The sequence below is a fragment of the Nelumbo nucifera genome, chromosome 4 (assembly GCF_055504915.1).
Source record: "Nelumbo nucifera cultivar China Antique chromosome 4, China Antique-T2T, whole genome shotgun sequence".
Taxonomy (NCBI): Eukaryota; Viridiplantae; Streptophyta; class Magnoliopsida; order Proteales; family Nelumbonaceae; genus Nelumbo; species Nelumbo nucifera.
The window spans coordinates 62,127,747-62,141,666 of NC_142652.1; the positions used below are offsets into that span (position 1 = coordinate 62,127,747).

The window sequence follows — 13,920 nt, forward strand, 5'->3', positions numbered from 1 at the left end:
AAAAAACTCTGCCTGAAATTAATTCTCATGTGGTCGGCTGAATTAATTCTACATGAGAAACCCTAGATCGAATGCTCTAATACCAAGTAGTCGCTCAAGATTGAACAGACACTTAAGAGGAGAAGAAAAAAAATAAGAAAAGAAGAGGGAGGAAAGAGAGAGAGAGAGAGAGAGAGAGAGATTTTGATAAAAGAAAGTTGGGTTGTTGTTTGAAACAGCCGCATCTCTCTTAAGTTTATATACATAGCATCATACTTGCAAAAGGACTGAATCGCTTACATGGAAAGATAAATGAGATAAGATAAAGCTGATAAAAGACTAATCCTAATCTTATAAAAGACTAGTCCTAATCTTATCATAAAGAACTAATCCTAATCATAACTTATTGCTGACATACGAATAGTGGGACCACCTTAGTGGGGTCTACATTAGTGTTCTCTACATGTATCTGCAAGGGTAAGGCTGCATATGCCTGTCCCTCTGCAGAGGAGCCTCATGCACTGGGCTGCCCTTTAATGCTAAAGAGTACATCTATTAGTATGCATGTAGCAACCTGTATTTCATAGTTTATCAAATGCAGTTTACAAAAATGAAAGACAAAATAAATAGAAAAAGTTACGTACGGTCTCAATCTTCTTTAAAACAGAAATGCCTGAGTTCATATCATAATCATATATAGATGGGGGAGTCTTCATCGAGCTATAAGAAAATCGTAAAATGCTGGAAGAAAATTGAGATTCTGAAGGATCCACAGAATATATAGGATCAATAAAGTCAACAGTCCGACCACCTTGAAGTCTTTCAATTGGTTCCCCATCAGCAGGAAGACCATAAATGGTTACTTTAGGAAGACCATTTTCACGCTCATATACAACCAGGTGATCCTTAAATAGTTGCATGTCCTGTATTTTCACACTGTTATCCATAAGATAGTAAGCTTTTTGACATTTGAACAGATAATGATTAAAGAAGTTTCAATTATAATATAACAGTTCAAAAACTTGGAAGAGAGCAAATAAATAACCAATGACAACAATTGAAGAAAACAGGATTTACATAGGGTGCATCCTAGGTAGGGAATTTCTTAAACTTTGAAGGAATCCAGCCCGAGGACAGTGCAGTGGAAATTCTTCAAACCAGGTACCTGATTTGTTGTACAATCACCTAGAGGTATGGAAGAGAGAGAGAGAACAAACTTCACTATAGGAGAAGAAAACCATAGGATTCAGATATACCACCTTCTCCCTTGTACACCCATTGTACAAAACAGGCTTAAATATCTCTCACCACAAGATAGGCTTAAATAAAGCCAATATCATTTTCTTTTCCTTTTTTTTTTGTTTTGATAGATGAAGTAGGAATTTATTAATATCAATAGAATCGTGCTTTACAACCCTTGGAGAGGCACAAGCTGCAACCTCTCCTAAATAGGAAAGCAAACAGACAGAAAAATATTCAAAATGGAGCCCAGTACAACTGATCCCTATCTGCCCCTTGCTTGATTAAGTAATCAGACATAGTATTAGCCAATCCCTATCTGCCCCTTGTGTTTCAGAGATCTTGTTGCCCCTAGACTCTGGGTTTGGACCCCCCCCCCCAGACCTGATAAAAGGATTTGGTCTCTGAACCCAGTTGGCTCCTTACACATGTGCATCTTTCTTTTAATCCCTCTATTCTACCCCCTCCTCTCAAGTCTTCCCTATTAAAGAAATCTGGTCAAGGCCAATACCTCCTAAAATAGTTGTGTTCAATTGGGAAGTTTTTTATGGTAAGATCAATACTATGGAAAAGTTGCAAAAGAAGAAAACTTATATGTGCTTGTCCCCAAATTGGTGCATTATGCGTAAAGTGAAGAGTTAGGACTGTCACCAGTTGCTGATATCTTGCTTTTTTGCAGTCAATATTTGGAACTAACTGGGTTTTATTATTATTTGGGTGCAGGTGGAACCTGCCCTCTTAAGTAAATCTGTTGTTTATTCCGTCTGCCTTTGGGAGATTGACAAAGAGAGGGAAGCTAATGTGGAAGTGTATCAGAGCAGCTAGCTTGTGGACTTCATGGGAGGACAGGAATGCTAGAATTTTTCAAAAAAAAGGAAAGAAGCCTTGCTGAAGTAAAGGAGTGTATAATGACAAGGACAACCTCTTGCCTGAAATCATTAGACTTGTTTGTGGATTACTCTTTTGACAATTTAAGGAAAAATTGGGAGGTAGTGGCATCCACAGCCTCCACAGAATAGACTACAAGCAGAATGGAAACCCCCTCTGGAAGGAATGGTAAAATTAAATTTTGACGGAAGTAGTCAAGGCAATCAAAGGCCCTCAAGCATAGGAGGGATTCTGAGAGATAAAGACAGTGTTGGAAGATTTCTGTAATTATGTATTATATTTGATTACGTGCTATTTTAGGTAGTTGAGAGATTTGTGAGCTGTACAAATTTTTAGGAATCAGTTTTATCTTTCCTTTAATTAGGGAGATTTGTTACCTAGTTTGTATCCTTTAATTAGGGAGATTTGTTACCTAGTTTGTATCCTAGAGAGAGCTATAAATTTCAAAGTACAGAAGCATAAATGATCATCCCATTCTTCATATCTTTTTGTCTCTTCTTTATGGTATCAGAGCAGAAAAGACCTAGGGTTTGTTTCTGCGTTTCTGTCCCTAAAAATGTCCGAAGTCACGTCCAGTTCTCAGCCTTCTCAGCCTGAGCCCCAGATTGTCCGAAATCTGCCTAAAAATCACCCTATTCAGGTCACTACATTCCGACTAAATGGTGACAACTTTCTCCGGTGGTCACAATCTGTTATCATGTATCTCAGAGGGAGAGGGAAAATTGGCTATATCACAGGAGACACGAAGAAGCCTGATGTGAAGGATCCAGCCTATGCTGTTTGGGATGCTGAAAATTCCATGGTGATGACATGGTTGATTAACTCCATGACTGAAGAGATAGGTGCAAATTATCTCTGCTATTCTACAGCCAAGGAATTATGGGACAATGTCTCACAGATGTACTCTGATTTAGGGAATCAATCCCAAGTGTACGAATTAACTCTATAACTCGGAGATATTCGCCAAGGTGAGAACTCTATGACTAAGTATTTTAATTCTCTTAAGAGATTTGGCAAGACCTAGACTTATTCAACGATTACGAGTGAAGTCACCCGATGACTGCAATTATTACAAGAAGATGGTGAATGTCGGTCAAGTCTTCAAGTTTCTTGCAGGTTTAAACGTTGAATTCGATGAGGTTCGTGGCCGAATTATTGGAAGAAACCCTCTGCCCCCAATCGGTGAGGTATTTGCAGAAGTACCCAGAGAAGAAAGCCGGAGAGAAGTGATGCTTGGAAAGAAGGCTGCAGGTACAACCGGACCTGTGGAAGGGTCAGCCCTGATTATTTCCGAGGCCCAAGTCAGTCGAAAGTCGGCCCAAAATCAGCGGGTTGGAGACAAGAATAACCTACGCTGTGATTACTATGGGAAACCTCGCCATACCCGAGAGAATTGCTACAAACTACACGGGAGACCATCCAATTGGAGGGCGAACAAACCTGGTGAACAGAATATACCTACAGCAAATGAGGCTGAATCATCCCCATTCAGTAAAGAGCAAATAGATCATCTTCTTAAACTTCTAAAATCCTATTCGTCACCTAATACTCCTATCGGGTCTATGGCACAAACAGGTAGCAATTCTTTGGCACTCTCAATTCCAGGAAAATCCGATCCTTGGATCATAGATTCAGGGGCCTCCGATCATATGACAAGTTGCTCTAACCTATTTAGTTCCTATTATTCTTGTTCTGGTATTGAAAAAGTGAGAATAGCTGATGGTAGTCTTTCATCTATTGCAGGCAAAGGAAACATTAAAATTTCAGAAAAAATTACTCTGAAATCTGTTTTACATGTTCCAAAACTTGCCTGCAATCTTCTTTCTGTCAGCAGATTGTCAAAAGATACTAACTGCTCCATTCTTTTTCTTCCTTCCACTTGTGTTTTTCAAGACCAGAACTCGGGGAAGACGATTGGAACTGCTAGAGAGATAAATAGACTCCACTACTTTGATGAAACCGCTACTAGTAATAAAAAAGTTCATGGTTTAGGCAGTACGAGTTCAATCCCTGTCTGTGATCAAGTTATATTATGGCATAGAAGATTAGGGCATCCTAGTTTTCCATATCTCAAACATTCGTTTCCTAGATTGTTTAAAGGAATTGATTGGTCAAAACTTCATTGTGAGGCTTGTCATTTGGCTAAAGATCCTGGTGTTTTATTTCCAATAAAACCTTATTTTGCTTCAAAACCATTTTATTTGTTACATAGTGATGCTTGGGGCCCATCTAAGGTTAACACACTTTCTGGAAAAAAATGGTTTGTGACTTTTATTGATGACCATACAAGGGTTGGGTTTACTTGTTGGAAAGGAAATCAGAGGTTGAACAAAGATTTAAAGAATTTTTCCTAATGATTAAAAATCAATTTCAAACCAAAATTGGTATTCTAAGATCAGATAATGGGACTGAATACTTTAACAAATACTTAAGAGCATTTCTAACCGAAAAAGGTATTATCCATCAATCAACTTGTCGTGACACACCACAACAGAATGGAATTGCTGAAAGAAAAAATAGGCACCTTCTTGAGGTAGCTAGAGCCATCATGTTTTCTATGAATGTACCTAAATATCTCTGGGGAAATGCTCTCCTAACCACATGTTACCTAATAAATAGAATGCCATCTCAAGTTTTAAAATATGAAACTCCTTTACAAAATCTGAAAAATTGTTTTCCCACATCTCGAATAACTACGGATCTTCCTTTAAAAGTGTTTGGTTGTGTCTGTTATGTGTATACAGCAAATGTTTTTCGATCAAAACTGGATCCAAAAGCTGAAAAATGTGTGTTTCTTGGTTATGCATCTAATAAAAAAGGGTACAAATGCTTTAATCCAGTTACAAAGAAATTTTTTGAGAGTATGGATGTACACTTTGTTGAGGACCAACCTTTCAAAAAAATTCTCTTCAGGGGGAGAACATAAGTAAGGAAGACAATTTTTGGTAAACTTTACCTATTCTAGAAGAATTTATACCTTTGATTAATTCTGATAGGCAAGTTTCGGAAACAATTGTTGAAAGAACGGAACCTAGTGATAGTACTCTTAATCTAAATTTGCCAGAGACAGGGGGAGAAGTACTTCAAACGGATCACAATTCTCATCCTGAGCTTCAGTTTTATACCAGGAAGAGGTTTCACAAAAGTACTACTATTCCGGTTGTTCCTACAGCAGAAGTCCAATCCAATTTGCCGAGTGAAGGTCCTACAACTCAGAGAAATCCTTCTTCTACCCCTATTCCGTCTTTATCTAAAGATTTGCCTAATCTGTCCTCTTCAGATCTTAACATTCCAATTGCATTAAGAAAAGGTACCCGAGCTTGCACAAAACATCCTATTGCAAAATACTTGCCATATGAGAAATTATCACATACTCATAAAGCATTTGTGTCTAAGATTTCTAATCTGTATGTGCCAATAACTGTTCAGGAAGCATTAGATGATCCGAAATGGAGGTTAGCTGTGATGGAAGAGATGAGTGCTCTTAGAAAAAGTAATACGTGGAGTATTACTGATCTACCCCATGACAAGAAGACAGTCAGGTGCAAATGGGTGTTTACAGTGAAGTGCAAGGCTAACGGAAGAGTGGAGAGATACAAAGCAAGACTCGTAGCAAAAGGATTTACCCAAACTCATGGTATAGACTACCAAGAGACTTTTGCTCCTGTTGCTAAAATTAACTCTATCAGAATACTTCTTTCTCTTGCAGTTAAATTTAACTGGCCACTTCGTTAGTTCGATGTCAATAATGCATTCTTGAATGGAGACCTAAAGGAAGAAGTATATATGGACCTACCACCAGGATTTGAAGAAAGTCTTGGAAGAGGCAAAGTTTGCAGGTTAAAAAAATCCCTATATGGGCTAAAGCAATCACCAAGAGCTTGGTTTGAATGATTTGGGGATGTAGTAAGGCGGTACGGCTTCTCACAAAGTCAAGCTGATCATACTTTATTTTTCAAGCACTCCACCGAAGATAAAATAGCTATTTTGATAGTGTATGTAGATGATATTATCATGACTGGGGATGATTTATTTGAAATCAACAAGTTGAAAAATAAGCTTGAGGCTGAATTTGGCATTAAAGACCTAGGAAAACTTAAGTATTTTCTCGGAATGGAGTTTGCAAGGTCCAAGGAGGGAATCTTTATCAACCAACGCAAATACATTCTTGATTTGCTCAAGGAGACAGGGATGACAGGTTGTAAAGCCGCAGAAACTCCAATGGACCCAAATATGAAGTTAAAAGCAGTAACAGCAAATGAGGTTGTTGATCGAAAACGTTATCAAAGATTAGTTGGAAGACTAATCTATTTGTCGCACACAAGACCTGACATAGCCTTTGCAATAAGTGTAGTAAGTCAGTTTATGCATTCACCTGGACCTACTCACTTTGAAGTTGTGTTCAGGATTTTGAGATATCTGAAAGGAACACCGGGGAAAGGACTCTTGTTCAAAAATAGGGGTCATCTCCAAGTCGAAGCCTACACAGATGCAGATTGGGCAGGTGATGTAAATGATAGAAGATCTACTTCAGGTTACTGCACTTTGGTAGGAGGGAATTTGGTCACCTGGAGAAGCAAAAAACAAAGTGTTGTAGCAAGGAGTAGTGCAGAGGCAGAATTCTGCTCTGTTGCACATGGCTTTTGTGAAGTGTTATGGATCAAAAGGCTCCTAGAAGAGTTGAAGGTTCCTACACCAACACCTATTAAAGTCTATTGTGATAACAAGGCAGCTATTTCCATAGCTCATAATCCAGTTCTACATGACAGAACAAAGCATGTAGAAGTGGATAAACATTTCATCAAGGAGAAGATAGACAGTGGTGTGATATGCATGTCCTACATACCCACCACGAGCCAAGTAGCAGACATTCTCACCAAAGGGCTTCCTAGGGCGCAGTATGAGAACTTAGTTAGCAAGCTTGCCATGAGTGACATATTCATGCCAGCTTGAGGGGGAGTGTTGGAAGATTTCTGTAATTATGTATTATATTTTATTATGTGCTATTTTAGGTAGTTGAGAGATTTGTGAGCTGTACAAATTTTTAGGAATCAGTTTTATCTTTCCTTTAATTAGGGAGATTTGTTAACTAGTTTGTATCCTTTAATTAGGGAGATTTGTTACCTAGTTTGTATCCTTTAATTAGGGAGATTTGTTACCTAGTTTGTATCCTAGAGAGAGCTATAAATTTCGATGTACAGAAGCATAAATGATCATCCCATTCTTCATATCTTTCTGTCTCTTCTTTAGACAGCAACATCCTATCTTATCTCAGGACCAGTGGGTGTTGGTGATTCTATAAGGGCTAAGATACTAACAGTGGTACAAGGCATACAGGTTGCTAGTCAACTTGGAGTGGAAAACTTGATAGTTGAGGGGGACTTCAAGGTGGTAGTGGGCTGGCTGACAAATCCAGAAACAGTCTTTTGGGGCTACAGGGATCTTTTGAAGAAAGTTAACTGGGCAACAAGAAATATGGCAGTTAGGTTTAGTGAGTTATCAGATCGGCAAATGCAACAGCTGATTCTTTTGCTAAACAAGGGATATCAAGTGGAAACCTGTTTTGGGCTACCTTATAATTGCCATTCAGGCTAGTCTGTGTTTATTAGCATATTGCTCAGCTCCAAGGGGAGGTAACACCTCGTGCCTCCTCTGAGATTGCTTGTACACTCTTTGATTAATAAAACTGCACTCATTTATCAAAATAAATGTATATTTTGGTATGTTTCTTTGAATACCCCTAAGTTGTATGTTTATGAGACTTTGTAAGTTTGAATGTTCTCAACCGATTGACATTTTATTTCTGTTTACTGGTAAGTAGTCTGTGTCAATTGCAGGGTGTTGGACCAAAGATAGGAGCAGGTGTTTGAGAACACTAGACTGGACCATTTCCAGTTTAGTCCTAGACCTTGGAGACTGTCAGATTAATCCAAAAAGTTGCATTTGATCCTAGGACTTGATAATAATACAACACTAAGTAGCAGACCAATTTGTTTTTCATATGCCAACGAGTGAGATCCTTCTGGGTCAAATGCCTAGGTATGTTGGAGTAAGATCATGAAGGCACCTAGTGAGTGATCATTGTGATAGGATAAGCCACTTTGTCAAACAAAGAGACTATCCTAGTGTATACTCTCTCTGATGAATACCAAAAACTATCAATAATGGATTTCAACTTATTCTTCAAATTGTTTTGCAATATGTATTTATATTAATAAATATATTTTATAAAGGATTTGCAATTAATTTTAACCTTGGAATCCATTTTGAGTAGAGTGTGGCACTACATTATGCAATTAAGCAAGAGGTCTTTTCCTATCAGTAATGTTATGATAATATTGGCTAAGAGACTATCTACAAGTGTTAAGTGTCTTTTAGGCCCAAAACCTTATGGACATTAACTTGGTTCAAATTAATGGACATGAGCTTGTAGGTTGGTTGAGACCCTAGTGAAAATGTGAAACATTAAATGGACCAACTCTTGGGCCCATTGCACTAGGATGAATTCACTTGCTTTTTTATCAATAAAACTACAATTATACTAATAATATGTGAAAAAACAGCACAAGTTTAATTTGATGACCATGACATTAGTCCCAAAACGAAAACTATGTTACCAAGATGCCCAAAACAATTATCCTTCTAACCCATTTGAATTCAGCAACCAGATCTCTTGCAGTCCTTTCTACATCCTTATAAGCATTCTTGAGAGTCCACGGAATATTTCTATTACATCTTGCCCAATAAATGATTACTTTTGAGTCGCCTTCCACCTCTAATTGACTGAAGCCTAATTTCTTAGCTAGCTTGTAGTAAAGCCAACAATTCAGTTTTTATGGAGTTAGCCACACTAATTGGCCCATAGTAAAGAGCCAACAAATTTCTAATTACCCCACCAATACCTACAATATCAGGGTTACCCAAAGAACTTCCATCAAAATTCAGCTTTATGTGCCGTTTGGCAAGTTCTTTTAGAAAGATCTTCTAGCAGCCCAAATGGCCAAAAGACAAGTTAACCTTATGGAGTCTTGTCTTTAAAGGCAAAGATCGTTCAGTACGTAGTTCGGTCTACCAAGCTTTTAAAACTGCATTTAAAGGCTATCTTGAAGGGATGAGAGATCCATCGTATGGATGCCCAAATCTTGCGGAATAAAGGGGCGAATTTCAAAAATTTTTCTCTCCCTTCAACTGGAAATCGCATTCCCTATTTAGAAAATCATATTTTCAATGATCAATCTTGAACCATAAACTGAAGGAGGCGGCAAGAAAGATCTTTGCAGGGATTGCAAAAATCTTTCTTCTGTGATTTCAGCTCTGAAGAGAATGTGAGTATGTCTTCTCTAAAGGCTGTCGTCCTCTCCTTATTTGTAGCCCCAAAGGATCAGCTCCTAATCCAATTAAGAGTTGTTGATCCAAATCTTATTTGGATCAGAACATCTCTTTAGGTGATAAGGATAAACCCTTATCTTATCTGCAGATTGGATCAACATTTTCCTAATCTTTTTACGAGGTTTCCAGATCCAAATCACATTTAGATCTGGACTCTCTGAGTGGATAGGGTTAAAGCCCTATCCTATCTGCTGATCCATCTCAGAATTCGCCCATATTTAACTTAATAAATAAGTCCAGTTCGAAATGGGCTTTATGCCCATTAAGCTTATGTGCTCACTTAACCTTCCTAACTGCTGCTCAATTGGGCTTCCTTGTATGGCGTGGGACCCAAGCATTGATCTACACATCAGCCACATGGGTTCAGCCTAGCCTTTGTCACAAGGCCTGGCCGAATACACTGCTATGGACAGTGCACCCCCTGAAACCGATCAAATGGGCTCTATGGGCCCAACACTTACCCTAAGTGGTCCCTAGGCCAAGCCACCTTGTAACACCCAGGGACTGTGGGCAGATGCAAGATTAGCCCATCAGGTATTACCCTCAATGGTCTTACACTTAACCTCTCAGCCCATAATGATCAAACACTGCCCGACAAGAGAGGACCTCTCCCTCAGCTGCAAGGAACAGTGTTGCACTCTCTACTTATATGGATCCCGGGAATTAAAATCTTTTTGCAATCATTTTAGAAACCATAATATATATACTTTTATATCTCATATAAAATATATTTTGCAAAACAAATCTCAACGTTTGAAATCGGGTGCCGGCAGTCTTGGTTTCCATCAGTGAGAGTGCATCCCCAATCATTACCTTTGTCCGATAAAGGGGTTGATCCTGTCACTATGATCACCCACTCAGATGAATTCTCAGACTGTCCCAACATACCCAAGTTTTGACCCCCGCTAAGGATCTCACTGATTGATACATCAAAAACAGCCCAATCCGACACCTAGTGCAATATCATAATCGAGTCTAGGGGTCAGGTGTAACTTTCCAGTTTTGCCCATCAATCTCCAAGGTCCAGGGCAATACTGGAAATTTGGTCTAGTTCAAAGATTCAACTAATCCTACACTGTATGTGCCTAGGGTCTCACCCTGGCAGTTGAGACAGGCCACCCCAACCGACTTGGTGGCACAACAGTGTCAGTCTTATCAGGATAGGTCTCCCCAGACCGACCCACTGGCTGTGAACATTCTAAACTAACACGAGTCACATTAAATGTCCAGTTTAAGGGTATTACACAGAAACATACCAAGGGAACATGAATCAAATATGCACTTTTATTCATTTACAATAAACTCATAAAGTACATCATTCTGATTGAAGTTAAGGGCATACAAAACTGTCTAACATATCTATCATGCAAAATGACCAAAAAGCTTCATTTGAAGCTTCCCAAAATTCAATGTTTTCGATCTTTTCGGGTTTTTCCACACACGTGTCTTCTCATCTTTCCAGCTTTTGGTTACCAAATAGAACAGACCGATTTTGGATCTTTCAAGCAAGCCAAAGCCCAGAAGACGGCACGGAAAGACTTGCTAGATGCCACCTTACTTTACTGCCTTGTGGAGGTTTCCATTCCATTTTTATTCTGTCTTCGTCTCTAGATGATTGTGTTGTCTCCTTCCAAGCCCTTAGAATACCAGTCGCTATGAAACTCCAAAAGCAATCCATAGTTTTTATCCAGAATGGTACCTTCACTTTAATTGTCTTCATTACCTCCTCTGCAGTTCTTTTGCCATTAAAAATTTCGTTATTCCTCTCCTCTCAAATCACCCATATAGTTGCAACCTTAGTAACTCTCCATATCAATTTTCTTTTGTTCTTTGATTGCATTAGGAAATTAGGCAAGAAAATGTCCACCACCTACAGCCAGAAAGAGCTTAGAAAAACTCCCAAGTATGACGAACAAGAAACGGGAGATTAATAAGTGGGGTAAGGTTTCTCCACTTTTCCTACACAGAAAACACATATGAGGAGAAAGGCCACAAAAAGGCCTTCTTTTTTGCATAATATCACAAGTGTTAACCTTTTCAAGGAAAGATTCCCAACAAAATGCTTGAATTTTGGTTGGACCGGCTTAGACCACATTTCTTTCACCAGGAAGTCCACCCCTTGTGAAGATGGAAAGGATCAAGAGAGAGAACCCAGATTCTAGAGTCTTCCAAGAAAGGATCCAAAAAAGAAGTCTTCAAGATATTAAGAAGGTCAATTAGAGAAGAACACTCACTCTCCCTTAGGCCTCTTCTAAAACCCATGTCCAAGTTCATGCTTGAGGGAGAGGAGTGCCCAAAGAGGACACAAGTGCACCTTTAAGTTTAGAGAGGGCAAAAAGATCAGAGAATTCATCTTTTATCAAAGATTCCCCTATACAGGTTCTTCCCAAAACCAAATTTTGTCACCCCTTCCCAAATCAAAGCTTGTAGAACTTAGGAACAGAGGGCATACCTCGTGAATTACTTTCCAAAGGGGAAGCTGAAGTTGAAAGAGAGTTGAGCTTAGCATCCTAGCAATTACCTTCCAAACCATGAATGCTTGCTATAATTTTGTTCCACAACCCGTCTCTTTTGATGATGAACCTCCATAACCATTTACCCAAAACAATAATATTTATGAGAACGTAATTTCTTAACCTTAAAACCCCTAGTTACTTTAGTTTGTAGACTTTTTCCCAATTAACCATATGATCCTTCTTTTCATCCTCCGATTCCCACAAAAAATCCCTAATATATTTATATTTCCCTATCTATCTTGCAATCCTTGTTGGTACACGGAAAATAGGTGGGTAAATTTGCTAGGGTGGCTCTAGTCAGGGTGCTTATTCCTCCTAGAGAGATATAGTTTCTTTTCCAAAAAAAAAAACTAGTATTAGCAAAAGAGCAGAGAAATAAGTAAGAAGAGAAGGGAGAGAGAGGAAAGAAGAAGAGAAGAAAAAGGTTTTGGAGTCTTCAAATCTAGCTGGCGGCGCCGTCTTACATTATCATATATAGGGCGACCATAATTAAAAGGGAAAAGACCCTTATGCCCCCTTTCGTAGTTAGAGTACATAAACAATGATAAAAAAACTAATTTAATTAGGCCAAACAAACCCTAACTCAGTAGAATACAAACAAAAAAAACAATGCCCAACTTGTCACACAAATTATTATGCTGCACATGATGAAGGCCCTTGGTGAAGATGTCTGCAAATTGTTCTTCTGAACTGACATATGGAGTGCACACTTCTCCACTCACAAGTTTTTCTCTAATAAAATGCTTATCCACTTCAATATGTTTTGTTCTATCATGGAGGACTAGGTTAGCAGCAATATTGATAGCAGCTTTATTGTCACAATAGAGTGGCATAGGTTTGTTAACTACAAAACCCAGTTCACTTAACAAGTTTTTTATCCACAAATTCAGCAACTCCATGAGGCACAGCTCTGTATTCCACTTTAGTACTTGATCTAGCCACCACACTTTGCTTCTTACTTCTCCGGGTGACTAAGTTTCCTCCCACAAAGGTACAATACCCATTGATAGATTTTTTGTCATCGACTACCCCTGCCCATTCAGCATCTGTATACACCTCAACCTTCAAATGTCCATGTTTACGGAACAGCAAATCAGCTCCTAGGATCTACTTAGGTATATCTAAGGATCCTTTCTGCAGCTTCAAAGTGAGTTGTCTTAGAGTTATGCATGAACTGACTAAGGACACCCACTACATAGGTAATATGAGGTCTAGTCACAGACAATATAAGAGTCTTCCTACAAGTCTCTAGAACTTCTTCACATCTTTCAAAAACTCCCCCTGACTGTCTCCCAATTGATGGTTGGGTTCAATGGGTGAATCAATTGGCAAAACCCTAACTTGTTTGCATCCTCTAAAAGATCTAGTACATATTTCCTTTGGGAAATAAAGATGCCCCTTTAAGAGCATGCAACTTCAACCCCAAGGAAATAACGTATGGGGCCTAGATCTTTCACCTTGAATTGAGTGGTTAGGAATTTCATCAACTTTTGTATTTCAGTCTTCCAGTCTCCTATGACAACTATGCCATCAACATACACAATTAAAGTTACAATTTTCCCTTCACCTTTCTTCACAAACAAAGTATGATATGACTGAAGGGATGAGAGATCCATCATATGGATAGCCAAACCCTGTAGGTAGGTAGGGCGAAATTTCAAAAATTTATCTCTCTCCCATGTGGGAATCACATTCCCTATTTTAGAAAACTGCATTTTTAATGATCAATCTTGAACCTAAACCAGACCAGATTTGAAACCAAAAGGTACGAGAGGGATATACCTGATACGGAGTAGTAATAACCCCCAACGAAGGTGTTCACGCCCAAGGAGAATACCAAAAACTGCTCCCACTGAAGATGATATAGCGTAGGGTGGAGCAGAATCAGTAGGATGGTTCTTCAGCAAGA

General features: G+C 38.8%; 1 protein-coding gene across 1 annotated transcript in view; it reads right to left on the reverse strand.

The window, feature by feature from the left end:
- Positions 1 to 13,920, reverse strand: part of LOC104589978 (Prolyl oligopeptidase family protein) — an 83,825-nt gene that overhangs the window by 37,332 nt on the left and 32,573 nt on the right. The window contains exon 5 of the mRNA XM_010248468.3: positions 624 to 915. Coding sequence (XP_010246770.1) covers positions 624 to 915 — 292 coding nt within the window. The remainder of the gene's footprint in view (positions 1 to 623; positions 916 to 13,920) is intronic.